This window comes from Ahaetulla prasina, chromosome 8 (assembly GCF_028640845.1).
Source record: "Ahaetulla prasina isolate Xishuangbanna chromosome 8, ASM2864084v1, whole genome shotgun sequence".
In the NCBI taxonomy this organism is placed as follows: Eukaryota; Metazoa; Chordata; class Lepidosauria; order Squamata; family Colubridae; genus Ahaetulla; species Ahaetulla prasina.
Window position 1 is genome coordinate 4,101,483 of NC_080546.1, and position 20,487 is coordinate 4,121,969.

Sequence of the window (20,487 nt, forward strand, 5' to 3'; positions counted from 1 at the left end):
ACTAGAATTCACCGTCTCCTTGTGATTGGCCCAAATTCACTCAGGGGGCTTTCATGCCTAAGGTGGGACTAGAATTCACCGTCTCCTGGTGATTGGCCCAAATTCACTCAGGGGGCTTTCATGCCTAAGGTGGGACTAGAATTCACCGTCTCCTGGTGATTGGCCCAAATTCACTCAGGGGGCTTTCATGCCTAAGGTGGGACTAGAATTCACCGTCTCCTGGTGATTGGCCCAAATTCACTCAGGGGGCTTTCATGCCTAAGGTGGGACTAGAACTCACCGTCTCCTGGTGATTGGCCCAAATTCACTCAGGGGGCTTTCATGCCTAAGGTGGGACTAGAATTCACCGACTCCTGGTGATTGGCCCAAAGTCACTCAGGGGGCTTTTATGCCTAAGGTGGGACTAGAATTCACCGTCTCCTGGTGATTGGCCCAAAGTCACCCAGTTGGCTTTCATGCCTCATGAACCCACCGTCTCCCATTCATGTGGGGCTGCAATACTAGCTGTTCAGGTCCACACATGGTCCTCAGGCTGCAGTTTGGACGCGCCTCATTGAAAGCAAACAAACTGGGTTTGCATTAAAAGAGGGCCCGAAATTAATTCTCCTGGGTATCATCAGATCTGCTCCTCCTCTTGAGCTGAGCCCCGACAGGAAGGATTGATTGAATGCTGCCCTCCTCTGGCTACCAAATTGTGAAAAGTCCCCATTTCTGCAGGCTGAATACACAGCTGGGCAGGAGAAGCAAAAAAAATACATTTACATTATCCTGGAAGTTCTTTTTTTTTCCCTATCTAATCAACTCTCAGTTTCATATCTACGGGTAGTCCTCAACTTACAACCCTTCGTTCAGCGACCGTTCGGAGTTACAACAACACTGGAAAAAAAAGGGATTCATGAACGTGTTTCACACTTACGACCTTTGAACCGTTCCGATGATCGTGTTATCAAAATTCAGGTGCTTGGCAACTGACTCGTATTTATGACGGTTGCAACGTCCTGGGTGGGTGGGGGAATGTCTCGTGATCCCCTTTTGCGACCTTCTGGCAAGCAAAGTCAATGGGGAAGCCGGATTCGCTCAACCGCCATGTTATTAACTTAACAACCGCAGGGATTCACTTAACGACTGTGGCCGGAAAGGTTGTAAAATAGGGCAAATGTCACTTAACCACTGTCTCGGTTACCAACAGAAATGTTGAGCTCTATTGTGGTCGTTAAGTCGAGGACTATCTATAATTGAGTTCGCCTTTTTATAGATGGAAGAAATCTGCCACTCAAGGGACAGGAAATCTAGCAGAGCCATGCCAGGAAGCCTCCCTTGTGGTCTCTTCCATAGTCTCCCAGATGGATTACAGGTAGTCCTCGACTTACAACCGTTCGTTAAGTGACCGTTTAAAGTTACAACGGCATTTAAAAAAAGTGACTTGGGACCATTTTTTCACACTTAATGACCGCTGCAGCATCCCCATGATCCCACGATGAAAATTCAGATGCTTGGCAACTGACTCATATTTACGACGGTTGCAGCGTCCCGGGGGGGGGGATCACGTGATTCCCCTTTCGCGACCTTCTGACAAAGCAAAGTCAATGCGAGAAGCCAGCTTCACTTAACAAACGGTTTACTGATTTGTCGAATGAAGTGACTCGCTTAACAACCGCGGCCAGGGAAGTCGTAACGTGGGGCAAAGCTCATTTAACCAATGCCTCCCCTCAGCAACAGAAATATTGGGTTCAACTGTAGTCGTTAAGCTGAGGACTACCTGATATAATCGGCAAAAGGTAGTCCTTGCTTTTATTTCGTTTTTATTATTTATTTGTTTTTTTTTAATTTTATTTGCATTTATATCCCGCCTTTCTCCGGAGACTCAGGGCGGCTTACATTGTGTTAAGCAATAGTCTTCATCCATTTGTATATTATATACAAAGTCAACTTTTATTGCCCCCAACAATCTGGGTCCTCATTTTACTGACCTTATAAAGGATGGAAGGCTGAGTCGACCTTGGGCCTGGTGGGGCTTGAACCTGCAGTAATTGCAGGCAGCTGTGTTAATAACAGACTGTCTTACCAGTCTGAGCCACAGAGGCCCCTGTTTAAAATCCCTATTACCAGAGATTTTAACTCTGTGGCGGGATGCTGCCGGTTTAACAACCGGTTCGGTGATCGCTGTGCGGGTATGCGGCGATTTACAAATACTAACCTTCTGTGTTACCACTTGGGAGTAACACAGCTCAGGTGCGGCAATCAGCTGAGAAGATAAAGGTAAGTTAAGCACCTGATCGTCGGAGCAAACCAGTTCGTTCCCAGCTGATTGTCGGAGCTACCGGTTCGCCCGAACCGGCCGAATCCCACCCCTAGTTTAACCCCTGGCCGACATGGAGCGTACCTATATCGTAAGCCATGAAGTCCGAAGAGAAGCACTTCGCCCCCTGGCTCATGGAGGTGTCGTTGTGGGTGTTTCCTCCAAAAACCAACATGGCCCCGCTGATGATGACCGCCGAATGCAAATAGCGGGAGAACCGACTCTCTTTCAGAATAGTCCTGGAGGAAGAAAGGAAAGAAATAGGGGTTCAAAAAAAACCGTCTCGGTCTCGCTCTTCTAGGCTGTTCCCTTAAGTATTAAAAAATAATAACACCGAATAATGTTTCTTGGCGAGAGGCAGCGAAGGATCAGAAAGCGAGAAAGGAAAAAAAAAGGAATAAAATTGAATCACCGACTCCTAATAAAGTGAGTTAAGGTTCCGTGGAGAGGGCTGAGAAATGCTTTTATTTGATCTTATTTTCCACCTTAAATTTTTCTCCAATGTTTTTTCTCCGGGTTGTGGGAGAAAATTGCCAGTAATTTCCATACACCTGTGTGAAAAACAATTGGGGGGGGGACAATTGTAGCTTCATAAGGGAGAGGTGGGGCACAATGGCCCTTTTAGGACCTGTGGACTTCAACTCCCAGAATTCTTGAGCCAGCCATGGCTGTCTCAGGAATTCTGGGAATTGAAGTCCACAGGTTCTAAAAGGGCCATCGTTCCCTCATGCTGGCTCAGGAATTCTGGGAACTGAAGTCCACAGGTCTTAAAAGGGCCATTGTTCCCTCATGTTGGCTCAAGAATTCTGGGAACTGAAGTCCACAGGTCCTAAAAGGGCCATTGTTCCCTCAAGCTGGCTCAGGAATTCTGGGAATTGAAGTCCACAGGTCTTAAAAGGGCCACTGTTCCCTCAAGCTGGCTCAGGAATTCTGGGAATTGAAGTCCACAGGTCTTAAAAGGGCCATTGTTCCCTCATGCTGGCTCAGGAATTCTGGGAGCTGAAGTCCACAGGCCATAAAAGACCCATCATTCCCCACCCCTATTCATAGGGTATCCTGGGGCAGACTTTGGCATGATCCTTCCTGCCTTATCTCTCCTTTATATTCCCCTCCTTTGAGCAACAATTTAGCGAGATTTGTCTCTAGTCAGACCATAAAATACGATTTTATCTTTGATACAAGCAAGATAATCTTCTGTCTGGTTAACCACCTACACATTTAAGTTTGATGCTCTCATTTAAAATGCACAAGCACTGAAATAATTTTACAGCATCAGCTGGCTGAAACAAAGAATACCTTGTTTTAAAATATGCCCTGGCTGCTTCTCTCCTTTCAGCTGGGACCAAATATCTTAACTAAACCAGTCACTCCCCAAACATTTGTGGCTTAATTAGCCATGGCATTTCTTTGTTCCTACATCGCATGGAGACAGGCCTGTTTCTAAGCTGCCAAGCTTCGTGTTCACGAGTTGAACCCATCTTATTTCTGCACAAATTGGCAATACGTTCTTTTAGGGGGGGGGGAATAGCAATAGCCCTTAAGACTTATCTACCCCTTCACAGTTCTTTATTGCCCTCTCTGAGCGGTTTAGAGAGTCAACATCTCACCCCCAACAATCTGGGTCCTCATTTTAACAATCTTGGAAGGATGGAAGGCTGAGTCAACCTTGAGCCAGTCAGGATCGAACTCCTGACAGCGGGCAGTTTTGCCTGCAACGCTGCATTCTAGTAACCACCATAGCTTTTACGAGAGAGAGAGAGAAAGGAAGGAAGGAAGGAAGGAAGGAAGGAAGGAAGAAAGAAAGAAAGAAAGAAAGAAAGAAAGAAAGAAAGAAAGAAAGAAAGAAAGAAAGAAAGAAAGAAAGAAAGAAAGAAAGAAAGAAAGAAAGAAAGGAACCAGGGAGAAAGGAAGGAGGAAAGAAAAGGGAGAGAAAAAGAGAATGAGAAATAAGAGCTGGAGGGAGCAGGAGAAAGAAAAAAAACAGGGAAAAAAGAAGGGAAGGAAGGAGACAGTAGAGGGAAGGAAAGAAAAGAAAGGTAGAAAGAAAAGGAGGCAAAAGAAGGAGAGAGGGAGGGAAGGAGGGAAAGAGAGAGAATAGGAATAGCACTTAGTCTTAAATACCGCTTCACAAGTGCTTCACTGCTCGCTCTATTCCTGCAGAAGTAGCTGAAAATCTAGGAGAAATTCAAATCGCAAGCTACTCTCTGAGGGAGCATCACAACCCCACAAAAGCCTAAGCTGCACTCTACACACACACACACACACACACACACACACACACACAAACACACCAGGCTTTGCAACTCAATAATACAAGAGCAAACAATAGATTCAAACTTAATGTAATGTCCAATCTTGATTGCAGAAAATATGACTTCTGTAACAGAATCATCAGTGCTTGGAATACCGTACCTGACTTTGTGGTCTCTTCCCATAATCCCAAAAGGTTTAACCAAAAACTTTCTACTATTGACCTCACCCCATTCCTAAGAGGACCATAAGGGGCGTGCATAAGAGCACAAAAGTGCTTACCGTTCCTGTCCTACTGTTTCCTTTCAATGTATGTGCTTATATATAATGTTGTGACAACATAAAAAATAAAAAAAATATGTTGTACTTACCACTTGTACTTACGAACTTCGTATTTGTACAGATCGTCTGTCAACCTGTATTTGTTAGCGCTAAACGCCTTGTAACCCCCGTGTGTGTAGATGGAGTTGGAGTTTTCGTCGTACACACTGCTGTGGCCGTATCCGCCTTGCACCAGGGCTCCTCGGGTTTGTAAAATGCTCCATGTGTTTGTGGCTAGAAGAGAGGGAAAGGCAGATGTGAACAAGAATTTTCAGATACTTCGGACTGGACCAACTGTTAACTTGTTCTCTGAAGATGCTGGGATCCCTCAACAATCCTCAGTCATGACAATTATTTTAGCTAGTTGGCTGAGGATCATGGAACAGGTAGCCGTCGGGTTGTAACAATTCATTTAGTGACCGGTCAAACTTACAATGTCCATTTTTTATATTTACAACCATTGCACCACATTATCTGTCACAGGATCAAAATTCAGCCGCTTGGCAACTGACTCATAATTATGACGGTTGCAGTGTCCAGGGGTCACGTGATCCTCTTTTGCGACCGTCTGATGAGCAAAGTCAAGGGGGAAGCTGGATTCACTTAACAACCGTGTTACTGGCTTTAATACCGGCAGCCTTCAACTTATGACCACAATTGAATCCCACATTTCTGCTGAACAGACAGCAGTTAAGCGCATTTTGCCCCATTTTTACGACTTTTTGAGTCACAGTTGTTAAGTGAACCACTACAGTCGTTAAGTTAATAACATGGCCGTTGAGTGAACCTGGCTTCCCCACTGACTTTGATTGTCAGAAGGTCGCAAAAGGGGATCACGTGACCCAGGAGCACTGCCGATCGTCATAAATGTGAGTCAGTTGCCACGCGTCTGAATTTTGACCACGAGATCACGAAAAAATTAAATGTTTAAAAGTGGTCCTAGGTCACATTTTCAGTACCATGGAAGCTTTGGATGGTCACTAAATGAACTGTTTTAAGTCGAGGACTAGCCATACTGATCTCTCTCCTAGTTTTCAAGTAAGTGCTTTCTCAATTGCTTTTGAGCGAGAGGTCATGGCAATGCCTAAATCTGGATGATAAACAGAAGTTGTGTTCAAAGTCTGTGGAGATTCTCCGCCACCCAGGTCATGGTTGCCCCAAAGGTGCTTTTTCAGGAGGCAATTAGACGTTTCACTTCTCATCCCAGAAGCTTTGGGGCAACCACGACCCGGATGAGTGAGAATCTCTACAGACTTTTAGATTTCCAATTTGGGATGAAGACCCTTTGGATGGTGTGGGAGTAGAATGGATTTCCAGAGGGGAAAAAATTGCAGACTGCAGGAACCGTTTGCACCACTCAGGGTGACACTGAGGACACAGATAAACCTCCAAGTGCTTCAACGACCCTCTAAAAGGATGCAAATGAGCCAGCCTTAAGCAGCAGCTACCAAAAAAGCCAACATAGTTCTAGGCTGCATAAGCAGAGGGATAGAATCAAGATCACGTGAAGGGTTAATACCGCTTTATAATGCCTTGCTAAGGCCACACTTGGAATATTGCATCCAGTTTTGGTCGCCACGATGTAAAAAAGATGTGGAGACTCTAGAAAGAGTGCAGAGAAGAGCAACAAAGATGATTAGGGGACTGGAGGCTAAAACATATGAAGAACGGTTGCAGGAACTGGGTATGTCTAGTTTAATGAAAAGGAGGACCAGGGGAGACATGATAGCAGTCTTCAAATATCTCAGGGGCTGCCACAAAGAAGAGGGAGTCAAACTATTCTCCAAAGCACCTGAGGGTAGAACAAGAAGCAATGGGTGGAAACTAATCAAGGAGAGAAGCAACTTAGAATTAAGGAGAAATTTCCTGACAGTTTGAACAATTAATCAGTGGAACGACTTGCCTGCAGAAGTTGTGAATGCTCCAACACTGGAAATTTTTAAGAAAATGTTGGATAACCATTTGTCTGAAATGGTGTAGGGTTTCCTGCCTGGGCAGGGGGCTGGACTAGAAGACCTCCAAGGTCCCTTCCAACTCTGTTATTATTATTATTATTATAACTGTCTGCAAGGAATATAAATCCTTCCCTTCCCTACCATCCAGTGAAGAAGCTTCCTGGATAAGAAGCAAAACCTCTTCAAAGAAAAAAAAACCCCAAGAAAGTCCAGTTGCCTCCTGAAAAAGCAACTTTTGGGACAGACGTCCTGTTTCTACACACACAAAACACAGAGGCTAAGCAAGCAGGATGTTAAAGAGCTAATATACCATTTCTGCTACGCACTTCTACCTGAGTGTTTGTCTACCCTGCGGCTAAGAGATCCGGGCACAAAATGCAACACTAGACAGAAGTACACAGAAGAGACACCAGCTCCGCTCAAGAGGATTTATGGTTCGTGCGGGATCAAGGAGAAGGAGACCGAAACAAGGAGAGCTGGGAAAAAAACGCAAAAAGGGTGCCAAAGATCTGAGATGGGAATCTCTGCCAAGGGGAGAAAGCCGAAAGGGAAATTAATAAAGGAGAATATTTGTAGCTCAGGGTGGAAATGGAGGGTCCTTGGCGCGCTCTGAGCTTGGTGGTTTGCTTGCAGATGTTTCATGACTCAACTAGGGAACATCATCAGTGCTGGAAGGGGGGGGGGGGCTTATGGAAAGGAGGAGGGGGAGGGGGAGGACTATGGGGTTCTTGGTGTTCTCTGAGGTTGCTGGTTTTCTTGCAGACATCTCTCTCTCTCACACACACACACACACACACATTTCATCAATGCTAGAAGAGAATGGGGTTTACAAGGAGGAGGAGGAGGAGGAGGAGGAGGAGGAGGAGGAGGAGGAGGAAGAGAACTGTGGGTTCCTTGCTGCTCTCTGAGCTTGGTTGGTCGTGTGTTGTGTCTTGTCCGCTCTCACAGCAGCCGGGGCCTTCTTATCTGCTCCCGAACACGGAGGAATGTATGCCTCCCGGCCCCAGTCCTGACTCCATGCCCAGACAAGCTGCAGAGGAGGGAGCATCCCCCGGCCCCAGCCCTGGCTCCATGCCCAGGCAAATGGAGCAGCCAGATCCCTCCCCCTCCTCCACAGCATGTGAGCCTGAGGAAGGTTTATTTCCAACAGCTGCTGATTGGAGTGACCCTCGCATCAGAAGACTGGATAGGCGGAGGCAACAGAAGGAAGGGAAGGGCAGGCCTTAATGAGTGCTGAGTAATGGAGCCACACCCCATGGCCTATATAAAGGACCTGCTTTCTGGCATTCTCTGAGTCAGGCAAAGTCGAACTTATCTTGCTGAAGTCACTTACTGGTCTCCTGCCTGCTCTGAGGACTTTGCTAGGACTTTGGGCAGAGCTGCAGAGGCAAGCCTGATTCGGATTTCCCTGACCTGGCCGTCAGCGGAGGAGTGGGACACGACATCGTGTGTATTGGAGGCAGTGACCCTTTGAGAGCCGCATGCAATGAAATCTCATTTTAAAGTGTACATTTAAAGTGACAATAAAAATATCCTAAGTCTAATCAAGGAGAGACGCAACCTAGAACTAAGGAGACATTTCCTGTAGATGAGAACAATTAACCAGGGGAACAGCTTGCCACCAGAAGTTGTGGGTCCTCCATCACTGGAGGTTTTTAAGAAGAGACTGGACAGACACTTGTCTGAAATGGTAGAGGGTTTCCTGCCTAAGCAGGGGGTTGGACTAGAAGACCTCTAAGGCCCCTTCTGATTCTGTTATTCTATCCAAGAGTGCAAATCACGCCAAGCCAACACTCACCTAGATTGTACTCCTGCACGCTGCTGATATAGCCGTAAAGAGGGCAATGCCCGAAGAGGACCAGCATTACCGCCGTGCCATCCTGCAGGGTGACCATGTGGGCGGAGTGGCCCACCACGGCGTACTGCTCCTTGGCCTTTGGCACCAGGGGAACCCAGGAGTGGTTGGAGATGTGGAAGACCCAGAGCTCGGTGGTTACATTGCCGCTTTCATCTATCTTGCCTCCGTACATGTAGATTTTGTTCTAGAAGAAACAGGTTGCAGAGAGAGGCTATTTGTCAGAGCGCGCACATACAGCAAACTGTCTTTAAATAGTGATTTTATCTACAAAGAATATATACATACACATACTTCAGTCAGCAACAAACAGCAATCAGCAATTACAGCACAGAAGCACACACACGGAGAGGTCAACAGGGCCTCTTCTTATTACAGGCTCTTAAAGTGATATCAGCCCAAAAACCTTGCCGACTCATTCCCAGCATTACATCATCGCAGCTCTTAAATCATTACCCTGACATATTGATGGATGTGTTAGGATTCTATTCCAACGATCCACCCAGAGTTATAACAGGCAGTCCTCCACTTATGACCGCAATTGAGCCCACCATTTCAGTTGCTAAGCGAGACAGTTGTTAACCTTTCTTTCCACGGTGGTTAAGTGAACCGCAGCAGTTGTTCGGTTACTCGCAGGATTGTTAAGTGAATCTGGCTTTGCCCGTTGACTTTGCTCAGCTCATCAGAAGGTCACAAAAGGGGGATCACGTGACCTCGGGATACTGTGACCGTCGTAAATAGGAATCAGTTGCAAAGCATCTGAATTTTGATCATGTGACCACGGGGATACCGTGACAGTCGTTAAGTGTGAAAAACTGTCGTAAGTCCCTTTTTTCAGTGCTGTTGTAACTTTGAATGGTCACTAAATGAATTGTTGTTAAGTCTCAATAAGCAACAGAAATTTTGGGGTCAACTGTGGTTGTAAGTTGAGGACAGAGGTGGGTTTCAGCAGGTTCTGACCAGTTCTTGAGAACCGGTAGCAGAAATTGTGAGTAGTTCGGAGAACCGTTAGTAAAAATTCTGATGGCCCCGCCCCCATCTCTTCTCTGCCTCCCAAGTCCCAGCTGATCGGGAGGAAATGGGGATTTTGCAATATCCTTCCCCCAGGAGTGGGAAGGGAAGGGAGATTTTGCACGCCCTGCCACGCCCACCAAGCCACGCCCACCAAGCCATGCCCACAGAACCGGTAGTAAAAAAAATTGAAACCCACCACTGGTTGAGGACTACCTGTATTTAAAAAATGCAAGAAAAAAAAAGGGACCGGGGCAATTACTACGTTCACCCTTGATTTGACAGGTAGTCCTCATCTTACAACCACAATTGACCCCCAAATTTCTGCGGCTGAGACATTTGTTAAATATGGATATTCCCCACTGTATGACTTTTCTTGACGCAGCTGTTAAATTAAATCCCTTCCCTTGTTAACTTAGCGGCACTCTTGTTTGGTAAATCTGGCTTCCGCCTTGACTTTGCTCCTCAGGGGGATCCCCGCGACGGTCATAAATACGAGTCCGTTGCCAGGCATCATGAATTTTGACTGGGAGACCCCACGGATACTGCACACAACAATGGTAAGTGTGAAAACCAGCCATATGGTCGCTTTTTGTCCGGGCCGTTCTTAACTCCGAACGGTCACTAAAAAGCCACGGTTGTAACTCGAGGACTACCTGGGCCACCGTCATCTAAGCCAGGTTTTGAGAAAAATGAGAAAAGTCTCAAGAACCCCCAAAAAGAAAGAAAGAAAGGAGGAAAAAAAAAAGCCACTTACTTCGTGTAAGGCTATTGAATGCCCGTATCTGATCCCCACGCTATTCACAGAACTGCCCAGGGTCATCCATTCTCTGGATTCCAGATTGTACCTGCGCGGTAAATTTAAAAAAAAAAGCACAATAACACAACGGCCTGTGTCTCCTTTCGCACGGCAGAACAAAGCGGAGAAGAATAAAAAGGAACGCCGGAGGGAGAAAAGCAGGAGACGTTTTTTATGGACGAACCTGCTACGTCAATAAAAAGTAAAGCGGATTTAGGTATCTGGCTATTCTGCTTTATATATGTGTGTATGTGTGTGTATGTATATCGGCGCTAATGCTGAAAACTATTCATGGGAGGAACAATGGAAACAGGAGGGCAGCTCTTACTCCCATTTCTTTAGCGGTGACCTCGCACGCCCCTCTCGGAAATTGCTCAAGGGACCCAAAAAATAAGCAGCGTCTCTTCTAGAAGAATTAAGGATCTACACACACACGAAGACGTAAACGGCCAGGTTGTCTTTTACCACTGTGTCTTTTTCAGAAAAATCCTAAAGTCTCGAGAAAATTAAATCAAGGGGAATATTTGTAGCTCAGGGGTTGAACCGGGGAGGGTGGGGGGGTGGGGGGCCTCGGGGTTCTCTGAGCTTGGTGGCTTTTCATGACCCAGCCAGGTAACATCATCAATGCCAGAAGGGAGGGGCGTTTGTGGAATGGAGGAAGAGGAGAAGGAGGGGAAGGAGGAGGAGGAGGAGGGGAGGTAGAAGGGGGAGGAGGAGGGCGAAATTGAAGAGGAGGAAGAGGGAGAACAGGAGGAAGAGGAGGAGGAGGAAGAGAAAAGGAGGAAGAAGAGAAAGAGGGGAGGAGTAGGAAAAGAGGGGAGGAAGGGGAAGAGTAGGAAGAGGAGGTGGAGGAGGAAGAAAAGAAGAAAGGGAAGAGGAGGAGGGAAGGGGAAGGGGAAGAGGAGGGGAGGAGAGGAAGAAAAGAAGAGGAAGAGGAAGAGGAGGAAGAAGAGGGGAGGAAGGGGAGCAGGAGGAGGAGGAAGGGGAAGAGGAGGAAGAAGAGGAAGAGGGGAGGAAAAGAGGGAGAAGGAGGTGGAGAAGGGGAAGAAAAGAGGAAGGGGAAGAGGAGGAAGAAGAGGAAGAGGAGTGGGAAGGGGGAAGAGGAGGTGGAGGAGGGGAAGCAAAAGAAGAGGAGGAGGAAGAGGGGGAAAGGGAGAAAAAGAGGGGAGGAGGAGGAGGAAGGGAGGAGGAGAAAGAGGAAGGGAAGAAAAAGAGGAAGGGAGGAGGGGGAGGAAAAGAGGAGAGGAGCAGGAAGAGGAGGAGGTGGAAGACGAAGTTGAAGAGGGGGAAGAGGAAGAGGGGAAGAAGGAGGAGGAAGACCATGGGGTCCCCGATGCTCCCTGAGCTTGGCAAGCCACTAGTACGTAAACTGAGAGCAAACCCCATTCCTCACTAGCCCTGATGCTGTTACCTAGTTTGGGTAATGAAAAGTCTGCAGGCAAACCACCAAGCTCAGAGAGTGCCGAAGATTCCCTCAGCCAGGAATGTGAATTGGTCAAACAATGACATAATTTATTGTAGAAAACAAAGCTGTATACCGCCCCCCCCCCCCCGCCCCAGTTTTCTTCTCTTAAAGAAAACAAATTAATGCACTTCACCCACACAAAATAACAAGGGGAAAAACCCCACCAGGGACAAAATAATCAATGATCCCTCTTTAAATTAGCGTATCCCGCACTCTTGAGGTACAGCACAAGAGTTTTTTTTAAAAAAAATCACACGTTAGATGAGAAAAAGGTTCAGCTGCTCTTCAAGGTGGAGAAGCCGGCCTGGTCTCTTAAGTGGGGAGGGTGGGCAATTAATTTTCCCAAGGGGGCACCTGAGAAGCTGAGGTGTGTAGAGGCATACACACCTGTAAGAGAGTAACACAGCCACCGAAGCCCAATAAATTTGGATTATAACATTTAACATAAAGAACATCAGACTTCCACATGCGTGGTTGAAATCCCGTATCCCAGGAGTCTGCAAACTTGGCTCTTTTTAAGACTTGTGGACTTCAACTCCCAGAGCTTTGCTGGCGGAGGGACTCTGGGAGTTGAAGTCCACAAGTGTTCTGTCTCCTGCCCCACTTCAGACCCACGAGATGGCCTTCAGCCAGTGGATTCACGGCTCTTATCAGTCCTGGCAGAGAAATCGCAGCTGCCTGCCAAAGTTCAAACAAATGACTCACGTAGCAAGACTTTCAGCTCTTTTTGAAACGGATCAGCTAAACTTTTGCTTCCCGTGGAGTGAGAGCAGTCCCAAAGCTCCTTATATATCCCGTGGCAGGAGCCCCACCCTTCCCTTTGATGACGCCGCCTCTCTAATCTTCTGAAGCGCAGGTCAAGCCAAGCTTGATTCTTATTATTATCAGCTGGGTCTGAAGGCGTAGCCTGGGGAACGGAGGAATCAGGGGATGACGGCCTCATTACGTCCTCCGACTGGTCTGGTTCTGGCTCCTGGAGCTGGGCCAAAGGCATCGGTGCTCCCGAGGAAAGCCTTACCGGCCCTTCCCCCTCACTCTTGGAGTCACTTTCGGGCATGGGGCCAGGTTCGGGGGCTGGAGTCACAACAACAAGTCTTAAAAGAGCCAAGTTTGCAGACCCCTGCCCTATCCTATAAATGTTTAGCAACGACTTTATAAAAATATGATAATTCAAGGGATGTGTAAGTCCGAATGCGGGGACACGGTGGCTCAGTGGTTAAAGACGCTGAGCTTGTCAGCTGGATAGCCCGGGTTTGAGATCCGACGACGGGATGAGTTCCCGCCCCTTGCTCCAGCTCATGCCCTCCTCGCAGTTCGAAAGCATGCAAATGCGAGTAGATAAATAGGTACCACTTCGGTGGGAAGGGAACACCGTTCCATGCGTCTTTGCCGTTGCTGGTCATATGAGCACAGAAATGTCTTCGGACAACGTTGGCTCCCTCAGCTAAGAAATGGAGATGAGCAGCACCCCCTAGAGTTGGGCACGACTAGTGAGGAAAAACCTTTACAGAGCCACGGTGCACAGTGGTTAGAGTGCAGTACTGCAGACTACTTCTGCTGACTGGCAGCTGATTGCAATTTGGCAGTTCGAATCTCACCAGGCTCAAGGTTGACGCAGCCTTCCGTCCTTCCGAGGTGGGTAAAATGTGGACCCAGATTGTTGGGGGCAACAGGCTGACTCTGTAAACTGCTTGGAGAGGGCTGTAAAAGCACTGAGAAGCGGTATATAAGTCTAAGTGCTGTTGCTATTTATCTTCACTTAATAACTCCAAGTAATCAGTCAATCTTTGAAGAAGTCCTCCATTCCTACAATTGCTGAGAAAGCCACACGACTGTAATAGCTATAGCAATAGTACTTAAGACTTGTATACCGCTTCCCTGTGCTTTACAGCCCTCTCTGAGCGGTTTACGCAGTCAGCCTCTTGCCCCCAACCATCTGGGGTCCTCGTTTTATTGACTTCGGGAGGACGGAAGGCTGAGTCAAACTTAAGTCAGTCAGGATCGAACTCTTGGCAGTGGGCAGATTTAGCCTGCATTTTAACCACTGGGCCATTTATAGCTCACAGGTCTCTGAATCGCCAGGAATTCTTTTACCTGTCTAGCTTTTACGAGACTAAGTCTTCTCAAAGGGTTTAGAAATTCACACGCGTAGAGACCTTACTGCAGTGATGGCTAACCTTTTTGCTGTCGCATGCCAAAAGCGGGGGTCGCGCAAGGGGGTCGTGCGCGTGTGTGCCCACACCCATAATTCAATGCATCCTGCCCCCGCGCTTGATCCCCCCCCTCATGCTCCCCCTACTTTTGGCACGTGATGGCACAGTGGACCCATTTTTCGCCCTTCCCAGGCTCCAGAGCCTTTCTTGGAGCCTGGGGAGGGCGAAAATTGCCTTCCCCACGCCCCTGAAAGCCTTCCAGAGGCCGGAAAAAGGCCAATTTCCCGACTTCCGGTGGACTCAGAAGGCCCGAAAATCAGCTGGCCAGTGCGCTGGAGCTGAGCTAGGGTAACACTCGCGTGCCCACAGATATGGCTCTGCGTGTCACCTGTGGCACACGTGCCATAGGTTCGCCATCGCAGCCTTACTGGATTCAAAATCTGCAGAAATTTACATTTCGTTCCCCACCTAAAATCTATCCGGAAAGAAAGTCATTTTACTCACGCCAAGACCATCTGAGAGTCCGTGTGATTGAACATGTAGCCGCCGATCACCCACATGAGCTCGTCTTGGACCACGGCTTTGTGAGACGCTCGTGGCAGTTTGGGGATGTAGAATTCCTCCCGGGTCCAAAAGGAGCGATTTGCCGGAATAGGAACCGAGCAGTCGACACCTACGAGGGGCAAAACACGCCATACGTTACACCCTAGGGCAGCGGGCACCAACTGGTGGTCCACGGACCACTGGTGGTCCGAGAGAAAATTTTGGTGGTCCGCAGAAAAAGTATTTGCATTTTTTATATTGCACTAAATCGGGGGTTCTCAAAATACAGCCCCTGGGCCAGATATATGCAATAAATGTTTGTGTTGCTGCAGAGAGTCTCCCCCTTCAGGGTCTTCTTGTGTGGGTTGGAGGGGGGCAGAAATTCCGACTTGGGGTCTGCTTCGGCCTCCTGGTGTGGGGCTTTGGGTGGAGGCTGGAGGGAAGGGCCGCTGGTGACAAAGAGCCGGAGGGCCTCGTTCCAGTGGGACTGCATCATGGCCTGGAACTGGCTGACCATCTCAGCCCGCTGAGTCTCCAGGCGCCGGTACCTGGCCTTGCACTCCCGCAGGTCTTCCCTCTGCTTGGAAAGCCTATGCTCCTAGTCCTCAGTGAGGTGCTTCTGCCGAGCCGCCTCCTCGGCCAGATCAAGCTAAGGAGCCCAGGCGAGCAGGGGAGGAATAGCGAGTAGAGGCTGACAAGGCGCCCCTTGATGTGAGTTTGACATTGAGTTGGCCCCACCCACCCAGTCACATGACCACCTAGCCACGCCCACTCAGCTCAGTCATTAGGCAGATCATATAAGTCAGTGGTAGTCAACCTGGTCTCTACCGCCCATTAGTAGGCGTTCCAGCTTTCATGGTGGGCAGCATTATTTAAAAACATTTTCATTTGGTTTTCATAAAATTCCCTGTGACAATTTAAATTTCTGAAAATATACTATTTATATCGCCTGCACATAAGTTCACGTTACATAAGTGAAACTAAATGGTGCTATAGTGCGACCGCAAACAAAAGAGCCTCGTCCCAGAATAGCTCGCGCATCTCTCCCACCCACCCACCCAGCTGTAACAGACAAGCAGAGCTGGTAGCCGGCGCCCCCCCCCCCACAACCCAATCCACGATGAGCGAGAGGCATGCGCAGACGACGATACACAGCGCATTACTGTGGAACCGGTGGGCGGTTAGAAAATTTTACTACTAACAGAGATACAAAAGTGGGCGGTTGGTATAAAAAGGTTGACTACCCCTGATATAAGTGGTCCGCAGGATTTAAAATTATGAATTTAGTGGATACTGAGGTCCAAAAGGATGGGGACCCCTGCCCTAGGATATCTTAATATAGCACTGTACAGGTAGTCCTCAATGCACGGCTACAATTCAGCCCAAAATTGCTGTTGTTAAGTGAGTTTTGCCCCATTTTACGACCCTTCTTACCACGGTTGTTAAGTGAATCTGGCTTCCCAATTGATTTTGCCGATCCGAAGGTTGCAGAAGGAGATCACGTGACCCCAGGATAAGGCAACCGTCATTTTTTTTATTTATTTATTTTATTTGCATTTATATCCCGCCCTTCCCCGAAGACTCAGGGCGGCTTACACTATGCCAAGCAATAGTCTTCATCCATTTGTATATTATATACAAAGTCAACTTATTGCCCCCAACAATCTGGGTCCTCATTTTACCTACCTTATAAAGGATGGAAGGCTGAGTCGACCTTGGGCCTGGTGGGGCTTGAACCTGCAGTAATTGCAAGCAGCTGCTGTTAATAACAGACTGTCTTAGCAGTCTGAGCCACCAGAGGCACCAGAGGTCATAAATAGGAGTCAGTTGCCAAGAGTCTAACTTTTGATCAAACGACTACAGGGGTTGCTGCAACCGTCTTAAGTGTGAAAACTGGTCGAAAAAAAGTTACTTTTTTTTTAGTGCCCGTTACTTAAAAAGGTCACTAAACCAACTTTGTAAGTTGAGGACGACCTATACCTTGCTAGTTGACAGAAGTTACCTTTTAGTAAACTTTTAAAAACAGATAAAACGGTGGCAGTCAGGAAATAGCTTTAAAGTAGGGGGTCTCCAACCTTGTCAACTTTAAGACTTGTGGACTTCAACTCCCAGAATTCCCAACTCCCAGCTTTGCTGGCTGAAGGATTCTGGGAGTTGATGTCCACAAGTCTTAACGTTGACAAGGTTGGAGACCTCTGCTTTAAACAAGAGCCGAACACGGGTTTAAATGATCACATACTGAATTCAGGTACAGGAAGACCTCCGTTGCCCACTGCCTCAGGCAAACAACCAAAGTTGTAACAGTGCTGGGAAAAAGAATTCAGCGACCAAGGCATGCATTTGTAGCCAGTTAGTATGTGTTATCCTATGTATGATCTGGGGGTTTTTTTTCCTCACGGAGCAGAGAATTTGGAGAGGAAGGGATTATAAGCAGGCACACAATGGGGAATAGTCTCTGAAAGGAATACGCGAGCACTGGCCACTGCAAAATGCTTGGCAAACAGCCAGTTTATTTCCCATTGTCTGCCTGCTTGCTTTCTTGTAATCCCCTTCTCTCCAAACTCTCCACTCTGCAAGGGTGGGGGGGAGGAAGAACTAAAAGGTTCAGGTACAAAAGAAACTGCCTAAAGAGGTACTTTGTTTCAGTTATCTCTCCAGCACCAGCACATGCTTTTTACCGTGTGTACCCTACAGTGTGCCTGTTTACTCTCTTGTAATCCCTTCCTCTCCAAGTAATGTAAAAACACGCATTCGCTTCCTTCTTGCTGATTATCCCAGCAGAGTGGCGAACATTCCAAACCGTGGAGGAATGGGAGGGGAGCTGAAGTAAAACCCTAAGCATAGTTGCGGTCACATACAGTGACCGCAACACTTAACGACTGAGTTGCCAGTGCCAACTGTGGTTGCTAAATGAGGACTGCCTATAAGGAGCCGAGACTCTGGACTTGAATCTGAATAGTCACGCAAATGGAGGGCGTACGCACTCGCCTGCTGCAAGGGCACTGCCGCTTCCATGGCCCGGTTCCAAACGGCTCACAGCCTAGTAGTGGGCCACGGCCTGGAGGGCTGGAGACCCCTGCCAGAGACTTAACACAGATCTCCTCCTACGACGTCTGTGATGGAAGTTATAAATACTTGGTTCGAGAAGCGACGCAAATGAAAGTTAAAAGCATCTCACGGCATCAAATAAATGCCCAGCTGTGCAACTGATCCCCCTGGGGAAGGTTTTAACCTACCTTGCCAACCGGGGTAACAGATGCAGCCCTGAGTTCCGTTCACGCTGCACTGACCCCTTTCCGGAAAACCACAGTCCTCTGGGCAATTGGGAATATCGCAGGCCTCTCCTTTCCAATGTTCCCAACACTCGCATTCGACCGCTTGGCTGCCGTTCCGAGGCTGACATTCCCCTCGGCCAGAGCAGTTCTGGGGGCAGACGTTGAAGCTGCAAACAGAATCCCAAGATTCAAATCAGTGCTTTTATTTTACGAGCCTCTGGCAAGATAACTGGGCCCCAGAGCTTAAGAATCATCCCTCAACTCCAGTGAATCATGCCATTGGGCACAGATGGTTAAAGGTAAAACATAATAATCACCCTCTTTTCAGCAGGGGTCCCCAATGCTACGCAAAGAAGAAGAAAAAAAGGTTAAGTTGCAGCTACTGAGATTTTAAAAGAGAATATTTGTAGCTCAGGGGTTGAACTGTGGGCTCCTTGGTGCTCTCTGAGCTGGGTGGTTTCCTTGCAGACGTTTCATGACCCAACTAGGGAACGTCATCAGTGCTAGAAGGGAGTGGAGATTGGGGGGGAGGAGGAGGAGGGGGAGGAGGAGGAGGACTGTGAGGTCCTTGGCGCTCTCTGAGCTTGGTGCTTTTCTTACAGACGTTTCATGACCCAACTAGGGAACATCATCAGTGTTAGAAGGGAGTGGAGATTGGGGGAGGAGGAGGAGGAGGAGGAGGAGGAGGAGGAGGAGGAGGAGGAGGAGGAGGAGGAGGAGGAGGAGGACTGGAGCATCCTTGGTACTGAGGTTGGTGGTTTTCTTGCAGACTAGCACTGATGATGTTACCTAGTTGGGTCATGAAACGTCTGCAAGAAAACCACCGAGCTCACTCAGCGAGTACCAAGCATCCCACAGTTCAACCCTGAGCTACAAATATTCTTTTCTAATTTCAGACTTTCAGGAGAAACCATGAATACATTCACTCCTTTGCATCTACCTATCCTACTTCAGAAGGCAAGGAAACAACCCCTTGAAAGATTTCAGACCAAGGCCACACAAACCACTTCGCAGGAGCACCACTAAGATCTGAAATAAACAAGAAAAGAAAAAAACGACCACCACCCCTGGGTGCAAAGTCACAAAGAAGGAAGAAGGATCCACGAGATAGGCAGCCTACTATATCCAGAACCAACTTCTGATTCTGCTGGTTGAGGAATTCAGGCCGTTGAAATCCTTCCAACCATCTTAAAAGGGTCGCGTTGAGGAAGACGGCGCTCTCCATGTCCACCGGAGAGACTCTTCCCCTCCATCTTGCTCTGAGTCAGGAGAATTAAGGCAGCAGCAGCTACTTGTGGGTTTATTGCAACCGAAGCAAAAAAAGAAAGTCTTAGCCTCTGCCTTTGCAGCAAAAGCCCTTCGCCTGCAATTCCCAACCATTTCAATTAAGACACAACTCCAGTTGTGAAAACAAGATCCCACCAGCTAAGGGAGACAATTCTGGCCCAGATGGAGAAACTGCCTATCCCCAGGGGTGAAATCTACATTTCTTTCCTACCGGTTCTGTGTGGGAGTGACTTGGTCGGGGGGGGGGGTGTCATGTGACTGGGTGGACGTGGCTATGTAGTCATGTGACTGGGGGATCAAAAGACAGAAACTCACTAACGATGTCACGCTAGAACAGGGTTGGATTAGATGACCTCCAGGTCCCTTCCAGCCCTGGATTATCCTCTGACGCTGCATCTAGTGCCAGGTTTGTAGTCCTTCCTTCCTCTCCTTTTTCCTCCCTCCCTCTCTCTTTCTCTCTCTCTCCCTCCATCCCTCCTTCCTTCCTTCCTTTCTCTCTCTCTCTCTCTTTCTTTCTTTTTCTTTTCTTTCTCTCTCTCTCTTTCTCTCAAATGAACCCCCCACCCCCACCCCATTTTTTGCCTACACCCCCCTCATTTTCTGCCATTTTTTTACCCTTTAAAAATGCTTTTAAAAAAATTTTTTTTTAAAAAAAGCCTCTGACGATCAGGTACCTCAGCCGGGATCCTCAGAGCCTTGTTTTAACCCTTTAAAAGCATTTTTTTCGGCTGAAGAGGTTGTTAAAAAATGCTTTTAAAAGTAAAAAAAAGTGGGGACTCTGACGATCGCGTGGCTCAGCTGGGCATGGGGGGCGGGTGTCAGGGATTTTTGCTACCGGTTCTTCGAACCACCCACCGCCGTTGCTACTGGATCGGCTGATCCGGTCCGAACTGGGAACATTTCACCCCTGGTCCATCCCCTCTTGGGCAGGGTGGCCCTCTACCACAATCTCCTTCAATCTTGGCTCTTCTCAATGAACTTCTAGAGTGACATTCTGAGAGCCATCACAAGGTGGCGCTGCTGGTCCTCCAATTCCGGATATCTGTCTCTTTGTCCCCAGCTGCGCATCCAGAAATTCGAGGGCACTTGCAGTCCAAGTAGAAATAGAATGAATTGATCATGGCGAAAGGAAGCAAAGGGAGCCCCCCGATAGTTATAGCAATCCCAAAACATCTGGAGCACCACTTGAACACCTTCGGCGTTGACAACCTCCCCATCGGTCAATTGCAAAAGGCAGCTTTACTCAGGACGGCTGACATCCTGCGATGATACCT

General features: G+C 47.9%; 1 protein-coding gene across 1 annotated transcript in view; it reads right to left on the reverse strand.

Annotated features, from left to right (window-relative positions):
- The window catches only part of ATRN (attractin), a 241,010-nt gene that overhangs the window by 147,245 nt on the left and 73,278 nt on the right, over positions 1-20,487 (reverse strand). Inside the window, exons 5-10 of the mRNA XM_058192126.1 lie at positions 17,888-18,093; positions 14,613-14,781; positions 10,449-10,539; positions 8,624-8,867; positions 4,921-5,104; positions 2,384-2,538 (exon numbers count right to left, since the gene is read on the reverse strand). Of these exons, the coding sequence (XP_058048109.1) occupies positions 2,384-2,538; positions 4,921-5,104; positions 8,624-8,867; positions 10,449-10,539; positions 14,613-14,781; positions 17,888-18,093 (1,049 nt within the window). The remainder of the gene's footprint in view (positions 1-2,383; positions 2,539-4,920; positions 5,105-8,623; positions 8,868-10,448; positions 10,540-14,612; positions 14,782-17,887; positions 18,094-20,487) is intronic.